The sequence below is a fragment of the Wyeomyia smithii genome, chromosome 2 (genome assembly GCF_029784165.1).
Source record: "Wyeomyia smithii strain HCP4-BCI-WySm-NY-G18 chromosome 2, ASM2978416v1, whole genome shotgun sequence".
Lineage (NCBI taxonomy): Eukaryota > Metazoa > Arthropoda > Insecta > Diptera > Culicidae > Wyeomyia > Wyeomyia smithii.
The window spans coordinates 146,678,689-146,705,037 of record NC_073695.1 but is presented as its reverse complement, the minus strand read 5'-3'; the positions used below and the strand labels follow the sequence as shown (position 1 = coordinate 146,705,037).

The 26,349-nt window shown below is 41.1% G+C and overlaps 2 protein-coding genes and 2 long non-coding RNA genes across 4 annotated transcripts; all 4 read left to right on the top strand.

Annotated features, from left to right (window-relative positions):
* Positions 1–12,769: 12,769 nt before the first annotated feature.
* Positions 12,770–15,286, top strand: LOC129720034 (uncharacterized). The gene has a single exon (XM_055671448.1). The coding sequence runs from the start codon at positions 12,770–12,772 to the stop codon at positions 15,284–15,286; it is 2,517 nt and encodes an 838-aa protein (XP_055527423.1).
* Positions 15,287–16,235: 949 nt separating this feature from the next.
* On the top strand, positions 16,236–17,100 carry LOC129721172 (uncharacterized). The gene is made up of 3 exons (XR_008727358.1): positions 16,236–16,854; positions 16,912–16,974; positions 17,027–17,100. It is a non-coding gene; the product is annotated as an uncharacterized LOC129721172 (long non-coding RNA).
* Positions 17,101–22,478: 5,378 nt separating this feature from the next.
* Positions 22,479–23,840, top strand: LOC129721173 (uncharacterized). Its single transcript, XR_008727359.1, has 3 exons — positions 22,479–22,694; positions 22,754–22,817; positions 22,882–23,840. It is a non-coding gene; the product is annotated as an uncharacterized LOC129721173 (long non-coding RNA).
* A 75-nt stretch (positions 23,841–23,915) lies between these two features.
* LOC129720033 (uncharacterized) lies at positions 23,916–26,144 on the top strand. The gene is made up of 3 exons (XM_055671445.1): positions 23,916–23,921; positions 24,097–24,901; positions 24,979–26,144. The coding sequence occupies exons 1-3, from the start codon at positions 23,916–23,918 to the stop codon at positions 26,142–26,144; spliced, it is 1,977 nt and encodes a 658-aa protein (XP_055527420.1).
* Positions 26,145–26,349: the final 205 nt, after the last annotated feature.

The window sequence follows — 26,349 nt, the reverse complement described above, 5'->3', positions numbered from 1 at the left end:
AATCTTCCTAAGGCTACAGATAGGCGAAACAGATGCGTAAGAGGAGTTAACAGTCCGGAAATGCATTTTTTTAGTAATATGGCGGGGATCCCGTCAGGGCCAGGTGAGTTTGAATGCTTCAACTTAGTGACAGCGGCAGAAATGGCGCGATCGTCAATATTAATCGAGGCGATGGAGCTGCTAGAAACGGCGACTTTGTTGGCGGTTGCGAATATCTGACTAGTGGTAAGAGATTCATCGCAAAAAAACACTCGAGAATTTTGCAGCAAATAGTCTGCAAATATCAGCCGTATTATCTGCTTCTCGGTAGCTAATTCCATCACTGACGGCAGTCCCGCTTCTTTCCGCTGTACGTTAACGAAGTTCCAGAATTGTTTTGGATTGATTTCGACGATGAAAAAAGGAACAGTCAGTGTTGAGACCGTTTGCCTTTTTATTTGTTAGTGATTAGTGCTCGGAATTTGAATCAAAGCCGTTTTCTGAATTCTCGTTATTTTCATATACAAATCATGTTTAAATCTATATAACTAGCACTTAATTGTAACGAAAATAAAACAACCAACATGCTAAATATTTAAAGGCCCGAATACACACATGACGTAACGACGCCTTCTCCATACAAAATGGAAGGCGGGGTAGCGATCTCCTTAAGATCGATGAGAAAATTCATTTGTCGTTGATTTTTTAGTGCAGGAAGTTACATCATAGCTTATTTGCTCAAAACTTGATGCAATACGGTATATTAAATACAACCATTCTGTGGAAAATTCTGGGGAGCTGAAAAATTCCTTGTGTGAAATGCGAGCGCTCTTTGAGACATTTGAAAGCTCTTGTTTCCGAAGGCGAAATAAAACAATTTTTGGCGATGATTTAATGTTATTAAAATGAGCGATACAGCAATAGACTAAAAACATTTTGTTTTTCTGCGTTGAGGCTGTGGTTAAGATTTTCAACTCATTAGTTCGGAGAGTCAATTTCGCTTGAAGTGATCTTTTTACTTGTATTTGTTTTTTTTTTTTTGTTACGATACTATACGACACAATTAAAAAAAAAGCGTTATCCGCTTTGGATATTTTTTCCAATAAAAAATTAAGAACAATAGAGCCCTAAGATTTTTTTTAGTTGCGCCTATGTGAAAATTATATGACTGAAGTATCTCTCCTACAAAAAAAGTGCAAACAATATCAGCAAAAGAAAAAATTTACTAATAGTTAATGATATTTTTCCTCAATGATAACTATAAGCAGTTACTGATGGTATTCCCATCCTAAGCATAGTGCATTCTTCATTTCGCTTGCGCCCATTACCAATCGCTGCTGGTGATGCAACATGCAAATAGTTGCAAGATAGTTCTTATGGTGCACCTCGAGTGCCAACTTTTACTAACCGGGACTTCACCCTAAACAAATCAAACTGAGCAGCTAAGTGAAATCGTTTTTAATACTCTTAGGTTTTAGATCTATCCCTCGCACGATTGATATACATTGCCAGTCGGTAGTCGGCAATGAAACAAGGCCGCAGGAACAATTAAAATATACAAGGGAATAAGTAGTGTAGTGTAAAGAATATTTACGGTCTTATTACACGATTTTTTTCTTTTACGCGGGTTTTAAAATTTAGGCGGTTTTCGGAATTCACGCGGATTTTTCAGAGAAGTGGTTTTTTATTTTCAAATCACTTATTTTGACCGCCCGAAAAGTTTACTTAATTTAATTAGGTACTAAAGGTTTACTGATTTGGCTTATCATGTTTATATTTTTCCTTAATATTCAACTCGATCTACAGGGTAAATAGCAAATAAATAAATAGCATTACAGGGTAAATAGCAAATAAATAAATAGCACTGCAGGGTAAATAGCAAATAAATAAAAAGCACTACAGGGTAAATAGCAAATAAACAAATAGCTCGCGGTATGTAGCAGGAAATTATCTTCAAATTTACATAACAGCTACATTAATGTCGTTACATAACATCAATATTAGTATTGTTACGTAACAGAAATAATAATGTTACATAACGTTACATTGCTTCAATATAACTACAATGTTGCAGTTATGTTACCACAATGTAACATTGTAATGTTACAAAGTTATGTAAAAAAGTGGGAAATAGGAGCCTTCCACTTACTTTCAGCTAACGTTAAACTAACATAACATCGTAACACTGTTACGTAACAATCTATATAATGTTACGTAACAATGTTGACCGGGAAGTATAGGAAATTTAACGTAACAATAATGTGAAAAATATTCTGAGTGTACTATATGAGTAGGGCATCCTTAACGGTGCGCTTCTATAGATCATTGCACACGAAAAATAACCTCATTTTTCTGACACTTCCCACGGGTTTGTTTACAAGGTGTTCTATTCACTTTTTATGTGATCGGAGTGAAAATGTATGATACGAGTACGAAAAAGATGGGAAAACTCTCCGCCTATGCGAATTCGTTACTGTAATCTTTGGTTTCTCCTTGGAAACGCAATTTTCAACATTAAACATCCACTTTTTTATTCGAGCCGAAAATTTTTCTATGTAAACAAACCCGCGATAACTGTCAAATCTCTTTCTTCTTCTTGTTTTGTGACGTCATCGTGCAATGATCTATACCCCGTTTTGTAGCGCTCTATCATCACTTCATACCGTAGCGGTCGCTGCTAAACGCGCTTGAGAAATAGTAGCTGGGCTCATGAGAGCATCGCGCTCTCAAATTTGGCAGCCCGATAACAGCGCTGCTAAAGGTTTATGCTGGATGAAACGTCTAACTGAGACGATAGCAACGACCGGTGTGAAAACGGGTGAGTGAGCAAAATAGCCGCACTGTACACAGCCGTCATAAGCAGAGATGCCAGATATACAGACAAATCTGTATTATACAGACTTTCTGTGTTGCGATACAGACACGCATAACCCTACAGATTTTATACAGACATTTAGTATAATACAGATATTACACAGATATCTGATATTCTACATAATGGTTTTACCAGTATACACAAAAAAACGAACACAAAAACCAAAAGTCACTGTAGCCGTTGCTGGAAAAAGTGATCTAGGAACTGAACGAATCTTGCGTTTTTGAGAGTGAAATCATGACAACGGGAATCGAGTCAGGCTATCGGGGTTTTTATCGGCCCCGTGGGCACTAATCTGCCTGTTTCGCCCCCAGTAACAAACAGCTGATTGTCTCGATCGATTGCCATGCAAGTTATATTGGTGAAAAGACCGTTTGTTCTATTCGGAGCAATATCCAACGTTGAAGAATTGCTTAAAATGTCCCAAACCTTGAAGGTACTATTTTTATAACCGCGAGACTTCTGCCATCATGTATCAGTTTAGCTACATTACGACGAACGACGATTTTTATCACGGGAAAGACTCTTACTTCTATGTGTTACTTAGATTTAAAAGATAAATTAGTTATCGATTAATCGACCAACTATGATAGACTCGAAAAAGAACAATCAAAACAAGCGATAAAACAAAACAATCTGACAGGTCGACAAATAATTAGGTATCAATGTATCGGTAACTTTTTTTTGCAGCGGTATACAGACTTATACAGTCATTTTTATGGATTATACAGACTTGCCAAAAAAAAGTCTGGCATCTCTGGTCATAAGGGCATCCTTAACGGTGCGCTTCTATACCCCGTTTGGCAGCGCTCTATCATCACTTCACACCGTACCGGTCGCTGCTGAACGCGCTAGAGAAATAGTAGCCGAGCATCCGGGAAGCATCGCGTTCTCAAATTTAGTAGCCCGATAACAGCGCTGCCAAAGGTTTATGCTGGATGAAACGTCAAACTGAAACGATAGCAACGACCGATGTGTAAACGGGTGAGTGAGCAAAATAGCCGCGCTGTACACAGCCGCCATAACAACTCAAATGGTACCGCACTGTTAAGGCAGACCGATGTCATGGCAACAGTTTCCTGAAGCCGCCGCCGATGATAATGGCGCTACTGTTGGTCATATGGTCATTAGCTCCGATCATTGTGCCGCATGTGTTACTGTACGGATTTTTTGCGTGCTTCTAACTATATTGAATGTAGGGCTATTCGGAACGTGTTGAAACATGTTTGAACGTGACCATTTATGTCCTGCACAAAATCCATGAAACGTTCAAAACAAAACAATCGTTTTTCGCTTTCTGCATTTCTTCACACCACTTGCAGCAACAGTTGATCTCGCATGAACGGTGCTTAATCAGCTGTTTCGCACAGGGGCCTATAAACGCCAACATTTTGCCTACCAATCATAAATTCATCACGGTGGTAATATTTCATTTCAAATGCTTACAAAACTTATCTTATTCAATAAAAGTGCATATTGTACTGAAAACAAATGTTGAGCTCTTGTTTTGAAGTAGAATACAGTCGTCGTTCGCTAACTGCAACATGTTTACATTGCAGTTATCGAATGCCGTTCGATAACTGCAACACTTGAGACATGCCAAAATTTAGAGGGGGGTCCGTCACTACCATTTTTGTTTTCAATGATGTCGAAATGTATTTTTTTAATGAAGTACATAGTAGCAAAAAATAGCAGAAAACTAAAATAGGTAAGCTTTTTGATTAATCAATTTGATAGTCATATTTCCGCATCATAATTTATTGCGTTTTAGTAACTACTTTACATAACCAATATGTAGGCGAAGATAAAGTTCATCACTACAGAAGACCATTTTACGAGACGATTCTGAACTCAATTCATGAATGAAATTTTGACAGAAGGCTCGGAACCGCTGACATAACGCAAGTAAAAGCAACATCAATGTCAGCAGGATCCGTGACGTGAAAGCTAGCCAAACAATGCACAAGGATCTTTTTTTTCTCTTATAATAATTACGGAAAGTGAACCACATAACATGGTGATTTGGCTTCATTGATTAATAGTGGAGATCAATAATTTCTCATCTAGAACGAAGAGACAACAAGTAAACGGAATCGAAAAAAATCGAGAAAAATGAAAAGTCCTTTTGAAATGTTTCTAGAGATTCAACAATTTTTATTTTCGAATGCATTTAGAATCCCCCCGCGAGATTTGTCACTTCAATGTCAAATATGACTTTGACTTCAGATTTGACGGATTGCGGTCCAATAACTGCAAAGTTGTTGCAGTTATCGATCTTGCAGTTAAAAAGCGTTGCAGTTAAAAGACTTGCAGTTATCGAACGGCGACTGTACTTCTCTCAGGAAGTTCGGCTACATAGGGATGTGAAATGAAAATCTAAAACCGAAAAAAGTTAAAAATATGTCCAATTTCAAATGCTAATAAATCGGTTATTATTCGATGGATTTCCTTCGTTCTTGCAGCAATAGATTGGAAAATCTTCTAAGATTCACCCCAAAAGAAGATAATTGTAATTTTATTATTCACACTATTGTACTATTGAAAAAAGTCAAGCCTTGTCAAAACGAATAGTGTCTGTGCGATAGTGGGTACTAGTAAATGCATTCAATGAAAAGTTGACTCATTTTCACAACACGTGAGCCGTCTAGTTTTGAGTGTTAAATCAGCTTTTCACTGTTAATTTTATCACAAGGAATATTTCATTCACACTGTCAGTGATAACGCAAAGATGTGATCGGCATCTTATCCAATACTTAAATGAACAACAAATTGTCCTTTTCAGGATGAAATAAAAACTTGATTGAAGAGTTAATATTTTCTGATGAGTTAATTCACATTTTTAAATTTGTAAAAGTTATAAATTTTACTTTATCTCCGTGTCTCAGAACGTACTGAATTATCTGAAAATAAGTCTCAACCATGACAAGCAACTTACTATATTATTGAAAATGATCAATCCTAGTTGAAGCGCGAAAGTCGATTGCTCTGATTAGTCGACGTTTATTTACTAGAAAAAATGACTGACACGCAAGCAGCCGGGTTATCTTTCTTGTAAAAGTATTCTACTTCAACCTTGCGGTCGTGGCTTTGCACACAACTCTCCTATTTTTTTTTCATCTAAACCGACATTTAATCGAAAATAAGTCTACCGACAAAATGGGACGTTTACTCTATTTCACTTGTTTTAGGGCAAACCAACCAAAAAGTGGGTACCAGAAACGCTGGTACCAGTATAAATGAGTGGTAGATAGAAAATGTATGGAGTTTGACAGCCACAAGAGCCCCCTGGTTTCGCAAGCACTGACAGCCTTTTGACGTATAATCGAGCCAGAGAGCCAGAGAAAAATGGCTTCAAGAGAAATGTATGGGGATGACGTTCGTGACAGGGATGTGTGTTAAGGATGCCCTAACAACTTAAATAGTAGCGCACTGTTAAGGATGCCCTTAGGGCATCCTTAACGGTGCGCTTCTATACCCCGTTTGGCAGCGCTTTATCATCACTTCACACCGTACCGGTCGCTGCTAATCGCGCTAGAGAAATAGTAGCCGAACCTTTGGGAAGCATCGCGCTCCTAGGGGCTAGACACCTTTATTTTTATGAAAAATATTTCGATAATATTACACGATATTGGTTGATATATTTTGATATTTATCGTTTATCTGTCAATTGACAACCTCCAACGATAATGTAACGCTTGATGCAACGGCAATGAGCTATGATATAGATAGAGGGCTACCCGAAAATGGAACGGTAAATACTTTTTAATATTGAATATTGGAAATATTTCGCAATATATCAATAGTGTCTTACCCCTAGTCGCGCTCTCAAATTTAGCAACCCGATAACAGCGCTGCCAAAGGTTTACACGCTCGTAAATACAGGGTGGCCACTCATTTTACATTTTCGAGTTCCCGCATTTTTCCCGACTTTTTCCCGCATGATTGCAAGAAATTCCCGATTGTCAAAAACGGTAACTAGGTTATGTTCTATCGACGGTTGAACGTTAATTTTTGAACCTTAAATTGGAAATGATATCACTTCTACTGAGTTTGCTCGGGACATTCTATACAAACAGTTGATTAGTTACATAAAATGCAACTTTTGCCATTCCATGCTAGACAGGTTAAATATAAATTTTGCGATTTTCTCCAATTTGCAAATTTTCCATTAAGCAGTCAATAACCGTGTTAGCTATTTTGTGCATTCATTATGTTTGTCTATCTGTCTTCTTAAAATATGATATAAGCACCGCTTTCATTCAACGCATAACAACCTATTAGGGCAACAACAAATAAAACAGCACTTTGCGTACAAAATATTTTTCCGTTGTTCAAATCATCGGAAAAAGTCATGGGAAGCCGAGGGTAAACATAAAACTACTTAACCGCAGACAGACGTCCAAGCTGAGTTCCAAACTTGTGTAAAGATTTTTTAAGTAGCAATCCGTAACCAGATAGCGCTACCAGTGACGCCAGACTCATACACCAGCGAAAAAAAATGTATTGTAGCGATAAGGTCACTAGGCGGCACTAGTATACAAGTGATCTATAACGCAATTCTCTTTGAAAATTTACACAGAATTTTCGATCAATTTTGTTCTTGCTTGGACGTCTGTCTGTGACTTAACCTAAGAGTAAAAAATATTTTAAAATTGATTATTTAGGGAATAAAACTTGTGATGTGGATTTGCGTTTTTTTTCTCAAATTAAAGATAATGTTATTTTACGTTCAGGAAAAATATTGCGATTTGACTGTTATTCGTTTATCACGCGTTACATATATTCAAAACTTTCCAGAAGTGAATTCACAACTTTTTTGGCATTTTGATTTGTTAGTCCATCAACGTTGCATCTCTCTGGTCATCTGCCAACATCTTCAACTTATTTGCATCCAGTGCTCAAAATGGTCAAGCTGATAAAAAATATGATATTGGGGACCAACATTTCAAAATAAGTGATTTCGAAACTTAAAAAAAAAACCTGGAAATCAGAAAAAAGATCTTAAATTATTATTTTTCAAATTAAAAGTCTTTTACTGCACGAACAAATCTTGCAGAAACCGTTGAAAAGGAAACAAATTTATTTTTAACTTCTTTTAAACGTTTCAAGAAAAAAATGTTTCCTGAAATTTTTCCAAATCCATTTTATCAGGATTTTTTTAAGAATTTTTAGTTTTTATTTCTCCATGATCATCAATGTTCGGTTTACATTATGCAGTTTTTAAAAAATATAATAATATTTTTCAAAAATCAGCTTTTTAAAATGTTTAATTTAGAATATTTTCAATGCTCAACTACTGCCAACAACTTTGCAGAAAACATCAAACAAATCGTTCTGGTTTCGAAAAAAAATTCTTCAGAAATTTTATTTTAAATTTATTTCCGTGTTCAAATAAACAACGTTGTAACATTTGGCAACTTAGAATTCAAAAAATAAGCTTTTTAAGATATTCATGTTCAATTTTTTTAAATAGAACTACTATCTACAGCTTTGCCGGAAACATCACACCAATCAAGCTAATTATTTTGGTTTTTAGAATATTTAAAGTATTTTTGTTTATTGGCCACAAATTTAGCAGCCAACTGTTTAGTGCACGGGGCGATTGCGAACTAGCGCAGACACTAACAGTCTCTCTCGAGCCGAGACACGAACCTACGACGACTGAATAGTTAGGCCAGCACCGTACCCTGAGATCAGTTGCAAAACAAAAAGCATGTAAAAAGTCGTATAAAATCGTCGTTATAAAATGTTTTCTTGAAAAACCTCGCAAACGATCATGCTGTTTTCTTAGAACATTTCTGATTGTATTTACATCAAAAATAGTTTTTTTTGCAGTCAAATTGTATAATTTACAGAAAAAAAATACGAATTTGAAATATGTACAAAAATTAGTTTTTCAAAAAATTACAAAATAATGTTTATTTTGTGGCAAGTTTGCAATGTTTTTTTTTTCAATTAACTGCTCCGCATAGCAAGTTCGTCCCAAACCCAAATTTTCACCAGCATTGAGTTTCTTAGCGGAAATGGTAGCTAGTTTCGCTAGAGTTCACCAAATATTTCTTCAAAAAGACTAGCTGAAATAAAAATCTATTTGAAAAACTGAAGAATTAGAACTGTGTGCCACTTATTTATCCTCAATATGTTTATTCAAATAACTACTAATAACTAGTAATGTTAGTAAGATTATACAGTGAATCTTATTTTGCATTGCTCTTAGAAATTGAAACAGTTTCTATTGTACATATGAGAATTCATGATAGATTCTCTCACTAAAAACGTTTTCTCGATAAACTGGCAACTTCCATTCCCAGACTATGGACCAGTTTTCGGTTTTTATGCTATTCTAAGACATTTGGTGTCAACATTTATTTTATTTGAAAAGCAGGACTGATAAAAGTAGTCAGCGGGTCAAAAAAGTAAGTTTAGTGACTTTTTGATTAAAAAATTGACTGCTGAAAATGTGACTTTTAAGGGACCAACTTGCAGTCTTGCACTTCCAACTTCTCTATCATTTGTAATTGCATCATACACAATACTATGAAAAAATCTTGGTAACAAAATCCCGATTGAATAAAAAAATTCCCGACTTTTTCCCGCATTTTTCCCGATGGAATTCAATTCCCGACTTTTTCCCGCATTTCCCGTTTTCCCGATTGAGTGGCCACCCTGTAAATAATAACTCTAAAATGAGTAACATTTGACGCAGTTTCGTAAAAAGTGGAACAACTCTTAAATTGAGTAACTCCACAAATACTCAAAACTGAGTAACACTAGACGTCTTTAAAATGAGTCATTATTACTCAAAATTTGAGTACGACATTACTCATTTTTTTGGGTACAGTTCAGTTTCATTACTGGCTAGAAATCCGCCACGGCCAATAAACGACACCACATGTTCAGCAATAATTACCTTGTAATAAAAGTAAACAGTTAGAATGCCTTCTGAGGCGCACACAATTAAAAAACATATGTTACAAACTGAAGCACATCATAATCAACTTTCAAAATGGACGTCGTCATATGCGACGTTACTCAGAAAGAAGTTATACGAAGGGAACCCAAAAAGTGAGTCAAAGTTACTCAAAATCAAGAAGGACTTCTACTCGTTTTTTGGCGTCTACGAACATCGTTCTAAACTGAGTCAGAGATGCTCAGTTCATGAGTTATTATATACGAGCGTGTATGCTGGATGAAACGTCAAACTGAAACGATTGCAACGACCGGTGTGAAAACGGGTGAGTGAGCAAAATAGCCGCGCTGTACACAGCCGTCATAAGGGGCTGTTCTGGCCACACTGGTTATGTTTCAGCCGCGTCGCTGCATGCTTGAATACCAAGAAATGTCAGTGGGTTAAGGCGTAGAAATGACAGAAAGAAAAGTGTTGGAGCATAGAAGCATAGAAAAATTGTAAACAAACAGATACTGTAAAAGCAGGAAGGTAAAAAGAGATTCTGGCGTGGTTAAAGATAGAATTTACGGGAGATTAGTAGAAAATTTGATAGTAAAAGTGAAGTTCGGAAAGATAGATCAGTTGGAAGTGAAAGATAGTGTTGCAGTAAGCGAATAAAGATGCGAGAAGTGATACCGATACCTAATTGTATTTTAATTACAGTCGTTGGTAATAATTCAGGCAGTTTAAGGTTGGGGAAATCGCATGCAAGGAAAAACTAGATTTGTAAGCTAAATTTATTTGTTACAATTCACCGATTAAATAAAACTAATTCTAGTTGAAGCTGTTTAAAGTGAAACTGCTGTTCGAAACTGTTTTTACTTGTCTTGGCCGAAAACGTGAAACCCAACAAACTTCAAAAATCTATTTCGGAGAACATAACCTGTGAGAATGCGCTCATCACTTTCCAAAGACGAGAGGTGTCTGTTTTGCCGGAAAACGGAGGATGAATCTGTCGATATCGACTGGGTCCAATGTCCGGAGTGCAGAAAATGGGCACATTTTTCTTGCGCAGGTGTGGATCAGGAGGTAGCCAATACGGATTGGTACTGTCCGCGATGCGATAGATCTGCTGATCAACCGTTGAAGGTACCGGAGGCAGGTAAGAAGCGTGCTAAGAAATCTGGCTCGAAGAACGATGCAGGATCCGAGCAAGGGGCTGGTTTCGTCATAGGTTCGACTGAGCAGCAGTCGGAAGAGGAACAGCGAATGAGGCAGGATTTTGCGAAGCAGATTGAGGTCCGGAAGATACAGCTCGCTAGAAAGAAGGCTTTTTACGAAGAACAAATGCAGCAAGAACGGGAAATGCGCGAACAGGAGCTTCAATTCCAACGAGAAATGGAAGAGCAGCAGTTAGAGCACGAGCAAAAAATGTTGGAATGCCAACTGGCTGCGGAACGAAATTTCGTCAAAAGGCGGGATACGATTCGGAAGCAGTTAGAATGTAGTATTCAGCGAGTCAACGCTTTGAAAAAGCAAGAGGACGCGGTTGGGAGAAAAAGCGATGGTGCTCTGGATGCAAATTCGAAGTCGAAGGTAAACGATTGGTTGCAAGAGCAAAGAAAATTTGGTGCGGGATCGGTAGCAAAAGACTATCGCGGTGCTATACCGAAAGGCGAATCACGACGAAGTGAAACGGAGACGCAGCGATCGAATACATCCAGAATCGGAGGTGGCGAAATTGAGGACAGCGGAGATGCAGAGAGCATTTACAGTGACGTTTTCGAGGAGCCTAAAAACAGCGTTTACGACAGTGTGCGCAGTAAGGCAGTCGAAAATGGGCCGGGGCGCTGTGTTAACAGGATTTCGAGAGACCAGTTGGCTGCTCGAAAAGCGGTATCTCATAATCTGCCAAAGTTCAGGGGAGAACCGGAAGTATGGCCGCTTTTTATAAGCAGTTTCGAGTACACGACGACGGCTTGCGGATTCTCGAATTTGGAAAATTTGAAGAGATTGCAGGATTGTTTGATGGGAGACGCGCTTGAAGCTGTAAGGAGTCGGCTAGTGATACCGGATTCTGTACCGGATGTGATCCAAGATCTTAGGAACCTTTTTGGGAAACCAGAGAAGCTGCTCAAGACCCTGTTGGCGAAGGTAAGGAATGCACCAGCACCGAGAGCGGATCGCTTGGAAACATTTATCAACTTCGGGATTACTGTAAAGCAGCTGTGCGATCATCTCGAGGCTGCTCGCTTGATTGAACACCTTAACAACCCGATGCTGGTATCGGAGTTAGTCGATAAGCTGCCGCCAAGTTACAAGCTGGATTGGGTCCGGTATAAGCGGAACAAGGTAGACAGTCCACTTCGTATGTTCACGAACTTTACAAACGAGATCGTGTCTGACGTGTCCGAGATTACGGAGTTTGCCATGCTGTCGGTGAACGATCATGCGCGGTCTAGTAGAGGTAATCCAAAGATGAAGGAGTTTGTGCACATGCACAGTTCAGAGGAGCGTAATGACGGTTATAAGAATGACATAGTAGGAAAGGTATGTTGGATCTGTAAACGGCCAGATCATCTGATCAAGTCATGCGAAAGGTTCAGACGAATGAATGTGGGGGAGCGGCTGAGGGAAATTGAGAGGCAGAAGCTATGTGGGCTATGCCTTAATAAACACGCTAATGGGCGATGTGTGTCGAAGTCTCGGTGCACGATTCGGAATTGTCAGCGCAACCATCATCCACTGTTGCATCGAGTCGAAGAATCGGTTCAGTTGCAGAAGGCGGAATGTAATGCGATGAAGAATGCTGATAATGCGGTGATCTTTCGGATGATGCAGATAACTCTTTACTACGAAAGTCGGCAGTTTGATACGTTGGAGTTTCTTGACGAAGGCTCGTCAACTACGTTGGTGGATGATTCGGTAGCCAAGCAGTTGAGAGCGGAGGGTATGCTAGAGCCCCTGATCGTCACTTGGACGGGCAACATCAACCGTTACGAGAACAGGTCCAGGAGGGTGGAATAATGATATACGCGAAAGGCTCGAAGGAGAAGTTCCCGTTGTTCAATACTAGGACGGTTTCGGAGTTGCAGTTGCCAAAGCAAAACGTACGGCTTGCGGAAGTGGCGAAACGGTATCAGCATTTGGCTGAAGTACCAACTAAGGATTATCCGTCGGAGCTGCCCAAGATTCTTATAGGTTTAGACAACCTATATCTATTCGCGCCATTGGAGTCGCGCATCGGTAGACCAAGTGAACCTATCGCAGTACGGTCGAGGCTCGGCTGGACGATTTATGGGTCGGAAAAACGTAAGACCAGTGTCCACACATATCTGAATCTGCATTCAGGGGCACGAGTGAGCAACCAAGAGCTGCACGACCTTATTCGGAAACAATATGAGATGGATGAGACAGCGGTTACACCGTTCACCGCGCCGGAACCGGTCGACGAGAAACGTGCTCGAGAAATTCTCGAAACGACAACGAGGAGGGTGGGCGATCGTTTCGAAACAGGGTTACTGTGGCGAAAAGATGAGCGATGGTTTCCTGACAGCTATCCGATGGCTGTGCGGAGAATGAGGGCACTCGAACGAAAACTGGAGAAGGATCCAGCGTTGAAACAGAACGTCTGCCAGCAGATTGTGGACTACCAAAAGAGGGGCTACGCTCATAAAATAACTGCAGAAGAGATCGTAGAAACTCCTAGCTCGACGGTGTGGTACCTACCGATGAACGTGGTGATAAATCCGCGGAAACCTGGTAAAGTACGCCTGGTTTGGGATGCAGCTGCGTCAGTTGGAGGTGTTTCGCTGAACTCAGCGTTACTGAAGGGACCGGATATGCTGGTACCACTTCCCAAAGTCGTTTGCGGGTTCCGACAAGGTCCAGTGGCTTTCGGAGGGGACATCCAGGAGATGTATCACCAGTTAAAAATCCGGACTGAAGATAAGCAAGCGCTGCGTTTCATGTTTGGCAGTGACTCAACTGGAGCACCGCAAGTATATGTGATGGACGTGGCAACTTTCGGTGCAACGTGTTCGCCATGTTTAGCGCAGTTCGTTAAAAATCTAAATGCGAAACAGTTCGAAAAAGAGTTCCCGGAAGCAGCGGTAGCTATAATAGAGAAGCACTACGTGGATGACTACTACGACAGTGTAGATACCGTCGAGGAGGCAGTCGAACGGGCAAGGCAAGTGCAATATATTCACTCGAAGGGAGGATTTCACTTACGAAACTGGGTGTCGAATTCGGAGGAGCTTCTGCAGAGAATCGGCGAACGTAGTGCAGACACAGCAGTGCATTTCAGTCGAGACAAAGGCACGGAGTACGAGCGTGTTCTAGGGATCGTTTGGGAACCGGTGGATGATAGTTTTTGTTTCGCTACCGCTTCAAAGACGGATTTCCTCAGAATCCTCAATGGCGTGGAACATGCGACGGAGCGGGCGGTTCTCAGCTTTGTGATGGCTCAATTAGATCCCATGGGATTCCTCACACCGATTACCATATGTGAAAAAATGTTGGTCCAGGATCTTTGGAGAAATGGCTGTGAATGGGATGCTAGGATCGATGAAGTATCGTTCCAGAAATGGCTGCGCTGGATACAGATGATGCGAAACGTTGGGTCGTTCAAGCTGCCAAGGAGTTATTTTGGAGGTGCAAAGTCTAACGAAATAACGAATCTGCAGTTGCACGTATTCGCTGATGCTAGCGAGACAGCGTACGGGTGTGTAGCGTATTTCAGGGCGATCGTGCAAGGAGAAGTAAGGTGTGCGTTGATCATGAGTCGATCTAAGGTGGCACCACTGAAGCAGATCTCGATCCCACGACTAGAGCTTCTGGCTGCTGTTTTGGGAGCACGGTTGTCGCGGGCTGTGCTCGAGAACCACAACATCGTTATTGGGAAAATTTTTTACTGGATCGACGCGAGCGTAGTGCTATCGTGGATTCGATCCGATCAGCGAAGGTACAGACAGTTCGTGGGGTTCCGGATTGGCAAGATTCTTACTCTGACGAGGTTAACCGATTGGCGCTGGGTACCGACCAGAGTTAACGTTGCAGACCAGCTTACGAAGTGGGGCAAGGATCCGGATATGCATCCTAACAGTTCGTGGGTTCGCGGACCAGCATTTTTGTACCAAAGTGAAGAAGGGTGGCCGAAAAGAGAACTGCCGCCGGCAAACACGACAGAGGAACTGAGAATCCATCTATTGCTGCATGAGGTGAAAGAATCGGATGTTCTCGTGGATCCTGGCCGCTTCTCTAAATGGACGGTGTTAGTACGAACTATGGCGTGCGTACTTCGTTTCGTATCGAATTGTAAAAGAAACGTTGCCGGGTTGCCGATTGAGGTACTGCGTGCAACGAACAAGCAGGCGAAGGTACTTAAGTTAAGAAAAGGCGCGTCGATCAGGCGGCCGCTTCAGCAAAGCGAGTACCAACAAGCGGAACTATTTTTGTTGAAAATGGCGCAGGTGGAAAACTTTATCGATGAACTGACGGTACTGAAACGAAACAGGGATGTCCGACTGATCAGTGGATAACCATCGAAAGGTCTAGTCCGTTGTACAAACTGACTCCGTTGCTCGATGAGAGTGGCCTGATCCGCATGGAGGGACGAGTTGAGCGAGCAGACTTTCTTCCGTTTAATTTACGTTTTCCAGCGATTCTGCCGAACAATCATAGAATTACGTGGTTGATTGTTCAACATTATCACGAGAGGAGTGGACATGGATACCGCCAGGCGGTGAAAAACCAGCTGAGGCAATTGTATTACATTCCACACGTGGATGCGGTAGTTCGAAAGGTATCGTCTTCATGCGTTTGGTGCAAGGTGCATCGTAGTCGGCCTCAAGTTCCGCGTATGGCTCCGCTGCCGGTACAGAGACTCACGCCAAAACCTTCGTCCGTTCAGCTTCGTTGGAGTCGATTATTTGGGACCGTTTGATGTTACTGTTGGGCGCCGAACAGAAAAACGGTGGATCGCGCTTTTTACCTGTCTGGTAACATGCGCGGTGCATTTGGAAGTGGCACACGGGTTGACTACTCAGTCGTGCCTAATGGCAGTATATCGGTTCGTGGGTCGTCGTGGTTGGCCGTGCGAATTCTTTTCCGATAACGGAACCAATCTGCGAGGAGCTAGCAAAGAAGTGCTAGAAGTTGTTCGGGGAATAGGAGACGACTGCGCCGATCAAATTACAAACGCTCGGACAAAGTGGACGTTTAATCCGCCAGCAACACCCCATATGGGCGTATGGGAGCGTCTTGTACGTTTGTATGCTGACGGCTCTTGACGACGGCAGGCGTGTAACGGATGAGATTCTGAAAACAACTATTGTCGAGGCGGAGGACATAATAAATTCTCGTCCGCTCACCTACGTTTCACAGCAGACAGAGGAAGCTGAAGCACTCACCCCGAACCACCTTTTGAGGGGTACCTCACCGAACCAGCCTTACGCAGGTTCACCAGTTGTACATACAGCAAAAGCACTTCGGGACGCGTTTCAGCGTTCACAGCAGTTAGCCAACGTGATGTGGGAGAGATGGATAAAGGAGTATGTTCCCTCGCTAAATCAGAGGACAAAATGGTTCGGCGAGACTAGACCGTTGAAATCTGGAGATTTGGTGTACGTCGTGGAAGGTAACAGCCGAAAGTGCTGGATTCGAGGAGTGGTGGAGGAACCCATCGTGTCAGGTGACGGACGGGTTCGACAGGCATGGGTGCGAACGAAAAGCGGAAGGTTCAAGCGAGCGACAGCGAAACTAGCAGTGATGGAGATTCAAGAAGGTAACTCTGAGCCGGATAGCACTCCTGGGACAGGGTTACGGGCCGGGGAATGTTCTGGCCACACTGGTTATGTTTCAGCCGCGTCGCTGCATGCTTGAATACCAAGAAATGTCAGTGGGTTAAGGCGTAGAAATGACAGAAAGAAAAGTGTTGGAGCATAGAAGCATAGAAAAATTGTAAACAAACAGATACTGTAAAAGCAGGAAGGTAAAAAGAGATTCTGGCGTGGTTAAAGATAGAATTTACGGGAGATTAGTAGAAAATTTGATAGTAAAAGTGAAGTTCGGAAAGATAGATCAGTTGGAAGTGAAAGATAGTGTTGCAGTAAGCGAATAAAGATGCGAGAAGTGATACCGATACCTAATTGTATTTTAATTACAGTCGTTGGTAATAATTCAGGCAGTTTAAGGTTGGGGAAATCGCATGCAAGGAAAAACTAGATTTGTAAGCTAAATTTATTTGTTACAATTCACCGATTAAATAAAACTAATTCTAGTTGAAGCTGTTTAAAGTGAAACTGCTGTTCGAAACTGTTTTTACTTGTCTTGGCCGAAAACGTGAAACCCAACAGAGGACGTTCCTAAACCACGTGGTCATATTTTGATCACTTTTTAAACCCCCCGTACCCCCCCGTGGTCTTTCGTGGTATTTTGGCCAACCCCCCCCCCCCCCCTTGCAACTTTAACCACGTGGTCTTTTGATTTGTCAAGTGCCAAAAATTCGCTTAAATTTTTTACATTTTTATTATTAAGCTTTCAGTACATTCTACATTTCTAAAATGCAAAAGCTTCATTCTTGACTTGGCGGCAACAATAAAACTTAAGTTAGGAAAAAAGACCACGTGGTCACTTCGTTAACCCCCCCACCACCGTGCGTGGTTTTTCGTGGTCTTTCGACAAACCCCCCCCCCCCCCCCCGCCCCCCTCTTTATGACCACGTGGTTTAGGAACGGCCCCTAACTTAAATGGTACCGCACTGTTAAGGATGCCCTTAGCAAGTGCAAGAAATAATTCGCATATTTAAAATACCTTGTGCCACCTGAACTGCCGCCTGCGACTTATCGATAATTATCGTTAGCGCTAAAATTAAACGATATTATCGATATGAAGCAATTATCGATATTAACGATAAATATCGATAACTTTCCCATTACTAGCGCAGTCTAAAAAACACTTGAAGTTTACGTGAGCGTTGTGGTCTTTGCTCTCAATTTTTTTTACCGGTAGTTGAAAGTGAGTCTCTGTACTGTAAAATGCCTACATATCATAAACCCGAAGCTAAAACTATTGAGGAACTGAAGGATATTGCTCATAAACTGCGTATTTATTCAATTACCTCAACCCAAGCATCAAATTCAGGGTAAATATACACTTTACCTAAATAATTATCACATAAGCTTACGAAGCAAGTTCTGTTATGTTTTACATGCGGTTATCGTGAAAAAAAAAAATCATATGCCTACAGTCTCACATTGCTCACACGGAACGTGAATATACAAAAGTCAAAGAAACAAAGTCCTTTTAGCAACTAAGGTCAAAAAGAGGTCAATAATCAGGTGATTGTGTTTGCTTCTCATATTCAAACATATGCTCAGTTATGCAATTTCAAGCATAGTTGTGCATAAGGTTTGTGTAGAATATGGGACTACTATAGGTACGTTTAGACTATTAGACATGTCGGTCTGATTTTGACTACGGCAGAAATCGGTAGTCTGCTCGATTTACCGTTCGACATACTTTGTCAAACCCGTTTGTATGGCGGTGTTCACACTGCTTGCATAAGTCGAGAGGAAGAACTGCCAAATGAATGTCATTTTTCCTCCATTTGAATATTTGCCAGGACACAAAAAACGAAAATGATGTTTGTTATGAAAAGCCAAAACAAAAAACTAAAAAAAATTCAAAGGTTGCTATGTTCTTGGAGTCGAACGAAAAATAGAAACGTTCCTATTCCCTTCGACAAATCGAACGGCATGTCGAATCACAATATCGAATAGGTGTAAACGTAAACCAACATTGCATTCGATATATTTTCGAGCAATCAGCTCGAATCTGATGAAAAAATCAGATAGTCTAAACATACCTTATGATTGGAACGGCAGTATACAGGGATGACACGTTTTGATCAGCGTTTTGGAATTGAAGAAATATGCATATTTCTATAGTATAAAAAAATCTGAGAATTTTGTGGAAAATCTGTGTGGATTTATCTGTCTGAAGAGCGAAATTCTTTTTTGCAACTAAACATACTTTCTTACACTCTGGCCAGGCGTCGAATATTTGTCACTTTTTGACGTAAAAATTTGGTCGAAGAAAACTGTCACTCTCCAATTTTTAAATATGGCAATGACGGGTAATTAACAATCATGATGTCCCGAGGCAGGCGCCCAGCAAAACTTCCCAGCAACTTTTCATTTTAGTCGGGAAGACTCTTCACTCATTCAACATAGAAAGAGATTGAATGTTGCCATTCCCCTGGTCACTCTCCAATTTTTACATGGGGCAGACACGGGCAAACAACAACCATCATGTCAAATAAATTTGACCATTATGTCAGAAGGTCAAATATTTGACCATTGGTCAAAGGCTTTAAGCCTGTAGTACACTCTAAGCCTGTGATCGAATATTTGACCTTCTGACATTATGATCAAGTTTATTTGACATCATGATTGTTGTTTGCCACATGTAAAAATTGAAGAGTGGCAAACAATTATCTTTTACCAAATTTTTATCTGTCAAATTTTTGACGCTTAGTCAATGAGTGTAATCCAGGCTTTAGAGTGTAAACAGAAACAGCGATGAAGTCATCCGGTGAGGCTTCGAAATGGTCACGGTAGAACCACTTTTCACTGCGATAATCGTCTTCTTCTTCCTCTGACGCTACCAAGGTTCGCTGTCTGAATACATTCTTAAACAAAAATGTTAAATGAGTACCGTAAAACGGGGCGAATAGAAACAAAACTTCCGAACTTGAAAAATGCAATTTTAAGTCTTCGATTACATTTGAAAACCATGCAAAAAATATTTTCTTGGATAGTTCAATAATAAACAAGTCCTGCAAACCCATTTTTAGGTTAACAGCACTACTGTCGGTTTGCTTATAAAAATGCAAAATGGGGGCTCAAATTCTGAACGTTTTCGAGTACCAGAAAACTTTATCTGTGGAAGCCATTCTGCTTCACTTAGAACTTGTTCGTGAGATATACTGGGTCGGTAGTTAAGCATTTCAAGTTTTTACGGTGAATTAAAGGATTGCCGTAAGTTATTCATCACCACGTTACCTATGTTTCATGGAAAACTCGCGGTTCTCAGATTAACGGGGCGAATAGAAACAACGCCGTAGTGCCTATTTTTTGTACCAAAACATGTGGATTTGAGAAATGCTAATGTTTTATATGTAAAATGATGTCTGGAACATGTTTTGTGTATTTTCAGCCCATGGTGGTCAGGACTTACCAACAAAAAAGTCCAAAAACGTATTCGCTCCGGCTGTTGCTGTTGAGATTTTACGCAAAAAAACTGTTTCCTTGTCAAGCGGTTACGAAATTTAGAATCAACTACTCTGTGATAAATCGGATGTTACATCTAGACTTCAATCCAGTAGACCAGCACGCTAGTTTCCAAAAACGTGATGAAAGTCTGATTTATCTGCTGCATGATGCTCGACATGGACTGACCCGAGAAATATGAATCAAGGTTTCAGTTCCACCAAGACAAAATGTTCCCGGATGTCGTGTCCTAGATGAAACACCGGAAAATGCCAGACCGGTGGAAATGCTTGACCCAACCCCGAGTTCTTCTGTTCCTAATAAGGACCTTAATAGAACATATTCATTCATAAGATAACAAACATGAAGTAATAAACCGAACATTTCCACTATTTTGATATTTTATATCGTTTTCTTGCCTCTCATATCAATAAATATGATTGCAATTGTTCTGTTTTCTTAAAATTAAAACTAGAATTTTCTATCAGAACAAGGAAAACGTATTTTATTGCGAGTGTTTCTATTCGCCCCTATACGGGGTGAATAGAAACATGTAACATTTTTTTCAATAAAACAATGAATTACTTATTTTATTAAAATGGACGTTACACCCTTAATAAAGGGAGGCAAGACCCATGTTTTAAAACTTTTATATTCATTATAGTATTTTTTGTACACTGTAAGATATATCGCAGACTGTTTCTATTCGCCCCGTTTTACGGTATCGCCATCACGACGTTATTTTCCACAACGGATTTTGACATTTTCTCTAGAAATGAGAATTACGCACGTTGACTGCGTGTATTCTGGACATTATTTATATCATTGATCTTGTAATAATATTTCTCAACATAAATGAACGAATTAGACAGAAATAGGCCGAAATAACATCGCTAAACGATTGACAGTGTGCATCTCTTTGATACGGGAGTGTCGTTTGACGGTATATCATTAAAACGGAACACGAACCGCAATCTCCACACAATATTTCATGTCTTGTCTGGATGAGGTATATTTTTTCTGAGCCAAGATCACATCCTCAGTTCTCGTTCATTTCTCGCATTTTGTTTTTTTTTTTTTTTTCAAAAACACTCAATATGTAGTTGTAACACAAACTTTTAAATTGTGTTAACCATAATCTTCAAAAACATCATTTTTAAACGACAACTCAAATAAGAACAAAAGTAGGTGCGCCACGGATTAGCGTGCCTTTTTCCATAGGCGCAAAATTTATTATTTCTTGTGGAATAGTTCGGACAATTTTCAATCGTTTTCGTACATGAACAATTAGAAAGCGAAAGAAACAATTTAAACTTCAAACAATAAGGCAATCCACGGGTGACGTTTTTTTGTTTGTACGTTTGTTATTGTTGGTGTTTTTCAAGCTGTAAATCATAACACGGCCAAAACCTAAATCTTTTAATGTCGGCACCGAATAATGGAATCGTCTCACCGAATAATGGAAAAAAGGTTATTCGGTATTCGGCCGAAGGCCGAATAGTGCTATTCGGTGCATCTCTAGTAATAATCGTTAAAAACCTGTCCACGTGGTATGTGGATGGCCCCTAATTCATTCTATCTAATAAGTAACGAAGTATCATGTGGGACTGCAATGCATTCATGGATATAGACCAGAAAAGAGCTCTAAGTGGTCTGGTCCACCCACGTGTGAGAAAAATTCTTTAGTGTTAATTAATATTTTAAGAAACTTTCTCACATAGGAGATTGCCGAGATCAGAGTAGGAAAGACTACAACATAGGTATCTGACTCTCATCATCTCCCTTAGCTCCCATCCGCCACCCGGGAACACGCGCCCTTGGGCTGTCAAAACTCTCATACAATAGTTTTGTGGCTCCATCTTAGGATTCCGTGAAGCTATAAGAATCCAAGATAGGAGCTCAACCACCAAGCCCAGGACTCAAAAAAAACTACAAATTTCGACTTTTTTAACCCCGATAGATATAAGCAAGAGTCATTTATGAGGCAAACAACCCGCGTTTAGTGTGACAGCTGTCAGAAAGCTCTATGGTCAAATATTTGACCTTTGGCATAGTGGTCAAATTCACGCCCTACAAAAAAACTACTAACTATTGTTTTGAAGGACGACTGCTGTTGTCGCTGTCTAGAACTATTATGAGCGGCCCAATAGCATGTTTTCAATTGCAAGGTATATGATCCTGTCGACCGTGTTTGGGAAGCAAGCATATAACGACCAATCAGAGGTCGAATTTTTCGTTTTGACAAGGCTTGACTAGTACAATAGTGTGAATAATAAAATTACAATTATCTTACTTTGGGAAGAATCTTAGAAGATTTTCCAATCTATTGCTGCAAGAACGAAAGAAATCCATCGAATACTAACCGATTTATTAGCATTTGAAATTGGACATATTTTCCACTTTTTTCGGTTTTAGATTTTCATTTCACATCCCTATGTAGCCGAACTTCCTGAGAGAAGTATTCTACTTCAAAAGTTAATTTGTACGTTGGAAAAACTTATCTAGTTACTGTAAGTAAGCCTAACAGAAAACCTCAAACGAATTACGGAAAAAACAGATTTTATTAGATTTGTTTACACAGGCAAGCTGGTTTAAACGAATGATACGGCAAAATCAATAAAGTTCCTGGAAGATTGAACATTTAAATAAAATTGGAGTAAGCTACAGTTAAAAAGGCGTGAGTAAGAAATTAATTTAAGCAGTGCCATGAAATTTATATGGAAACTATACATTTAGGCGAGGAAAAGCAAAAAGAAGGAAGATTAGGTGTGAGCACGAGGGTAGAAAAAGAAACTACTTTGTAAGCAAATGAAAAACTAGAACAAAATATGTTGAAAACTAATAATAAATTAAATATTTTGTAGTTTGAGCTGATCATACAAATAGACTGCTTCAAAATTACTTCCTGAATCCGCAACAAACTCAAAAAAGTAATGAGTCAGACGGATCTAACCTCAAATCACTCTAATCAGGAGGAGCTGGATCTTACGCTTACGCCCTGTGCGGCCTGTAAAACTACCTCAACGGAGAATGAGCCAATGGTAGGATGCGATTCGTGTGATAACTGGTTTCACTATCGATGTGTGAATGTGACGGAAGCCCTTAAAAAGAAAAAACGGTGGTTCTGCAAGGAGACCGCTTGCCAAGAGGCGGCCAAAAAGTATCAGAAAAAAACAGATACCAAGAAAATGAAGTCAGAAACGGTGCTCACACTGGAGAACAGAAGTTAAAGGCTATGGAAGAGGAGCATAAGAAGAGGTTGGAGGAATTGGACATGGAGAGGATCCTGAAGGAAAGGGAAATGCAGTTTAAATTGGAGCTGAAGGAAATACAGATGCATCAAGAACAGGAATTAAAAGAGCAGGAATTGGATCGAGAAAAAGATGCTGAATCGTGCTCTAGCGGACAAAGCAAATTAACGCCGGTGAATGAAGTGTATTCGTGACGAATATGAAGAGGAAGTAAATATCATGGATGAGAATGCCCGAGGGCTAGGATTGTATTTTCCGGTATCAGTCTCCAATGTGAATGCCGAAAAGCCACCAATTACTGAATCGTTGAAACGAAACCAAAAACCGAAGAAGCTGAATAAACAGGAGGTCGCGTCTGCAAGTGGAATTGCTGGAGCCGGTGAGCAAGACGAAAGTGAAGATTCCGAGAGCGATTTCGTGGACCATCAAGCGGATCAAAACGTGGATGGATCATCGTCTAGTACCCCAAAGAAGAATCGTGAACAAGTTGACAGCCAGTTTCAAAACGGGCTGGGGCAGCAGCATGCTAGTCCAACAAAGATGCAGCTTGCATCTAGAAGCGGTGTGACGAAAAAACTGTCAGTGTTCACCGGAAAGCCGGAAGATTGGCCATTTTTTTACGGGACGTACCAAGCATCGAACGAGGCATGCGGGTTTACTGATGTAGAAAACTTGGTGAGGCTTCAGGAAAGTCTGAAAGGTCCCGCCTTGGAAAGTGTCCGAGGTCGGTTGATACTACCGAAATCCGTCCCAAAAGCAATCGAAAAACTTCGCCAACTCTACGGTCGTCCTGAACTCATTCTTCAAAGTCATTTACATCGCATCAAGAAGATCGAATCACCGAAGCCGGATAAACTGGCAACGTTCATCCTATTCGGAAATGCCATAGAACAGCTTTGTGAGCATTTGGAGGCGGCAGATTTGCAACAACACCTGGTCAACCCAATATTGATCCAAGATTTGGTGGATAAACTCCCAGCCGGCGACAAACGCGAATGGGTCCGCTTTAAAAGGATCAAGGGGGAGGTGACGTTAACGGGACCGGATCTGTTCGTTCCGTTGGTGACCGTTCTCGCTGGTATCAGGAAACGTAGGATTGCGTTTGGGGGCGATACGCGCGAGATGTACCACCAGCTCAGAATCATAGCCACCGACAAACAAGCTCAGCGTTTCTTGTTCAGGATGAACAAAGAGGTTTCGCCAAGTGTCTACGTGATGGACGTAGCGATATTTGGGACATGCTCTCCGTGCTCGGCCCAATTCGTGAAAAACAAGAATGCAACGGAATACGCCTCAGAATATCCGGAAGCTGCAGCAGCAATAATCAAACGCCATTATGTCGACGACTATTTCGATAGCGTCGACACCGAAGAAGAAGCGATTCGTCGAGCCAAGGAGATCACTTTCGTCCAGTCGAAGGCAGGGTTTGAGATCCGCAATTGGGTTCCAAATTCCTCGACAGTTCGCCGAAGTCTCGGAGAAACAGAACCTGCTCAAGATGTCTATCTCGGTCTGGTGAAGTCGACCGGAAACGAAAGAGTGCTGGGAATAGTCTGGAGCCCTAGTCAGGACACGTTTTCGTTCTCTACGGAGCATCGCGAACAACTGCAAGAATACCTTACGGGCAGTCGGCGTCCGACAAAGAGAATAGTTCTGAGCTGCGTTATGGGGTTTTTCGATTCGGTTTGCTGGCCCCCTTTACGGTTCAAGGAAAAATCCTAATTCAAGAGCTCTGGCGGTCCGGCTGCTCTTGGGATGAGGCGATTGACGATAATAGCTGGCCGAAGTGGAAGCGGTGGATCGGACTGCTGCCGCGGGTGGAGGCAATTAGAATTCCGCGATGCTATATCGGAGATTCCTCCTGGGCAGACGTCGACTCAGCAGAATTGCACATGTTCACGGATGCAAGTGAGTATGCCTATGGATGCGTCGGATATCTGCGGGCGGTCGTGCATGGTACAGTCCGTGTTACCCTGCTGATGGCACGTTCCAAAGTAGCGCCACTGAAGCGGCAATCGATTCCGCGTCTGGAATTAATGGCAGCTGTAACAGGAGCACGTCTACTTCACTCAATCATCACTATGCACTTCATCAAATTTGATCGCTTTGTTTTATGGACCAACTCGCAAACTGTGCGCAGTTGGATCTGTTCCGATCAACATAAGTTCAAGCAATTCGTTGCTTTCCGAGTTGGCGAGATATTGGAACTGACAAGACCGGTTGACTGGCGATGGGACGGCCCTAATTTTCTCTACAACTCCGAGGACAAATGGCCCTCACAAGCTGTGCTAGCCGCAGAAACTTCAGAAGAAGCCCGAACCTTCGTTCTGCATCACGACGTGAAGTTGGTGCAAGGTGTGATCGACGGAACAAGGTTCTCTCGGTGGACGAGGCTGCTGAGAAGTACGGCGATGGTGATACGATTTCTGGCTAACTGTAGACGCAAGAAAAAGGGCGAACCGCTGCTGACGTACTGGGCTACGAGTAAACAGCGGCGCATGATCTGCGCGAATCTGTTGACAGAGTGTCAGCCGCTGCAGGGAAACGAATTGGCCTTAGCTGAAACTGTGCTATGGAAACAAGTTCAGAGCGAAAGTTTTCCAGATGAAACAACTGCGCTGGTGAAGAATAACGATCGATCTCTCGATCAACCGCTGGTACGGATCGGGAAATCTAGCGTACTCTACAAGCTTAATCCTGTACTGGACCAAAACGGCGTTGTCAGGGAAGGAGGCAGAATGGAAGCTGCGCAAGACCTTCCGTTTGACAAAAAGTACCCGATCATTTTAAGCAGAAACCATGACATCACTAAGATGTTGATCCTCTCTTATCATGGAAAGTTTGGACACGCGAATAATGAAACGGTTTTTAATTAACTTAGGCAGAGATTTCGCATTGCAAATTTGCGCGCTGCGATTCGCCAAGTTTCTCGAAGCTGCATGAAGTGTCAAGTTATGAAATGTCGTCCTCGGTACCCTATGATGGGACCTCTTCCAGTAAGACGAATCACGCCACAATTGCGTCCGTTTGGTGCTGTAGGAGTGGACTACCTCGGTCCGATCGAGGTAGCCGTCGGCAGGA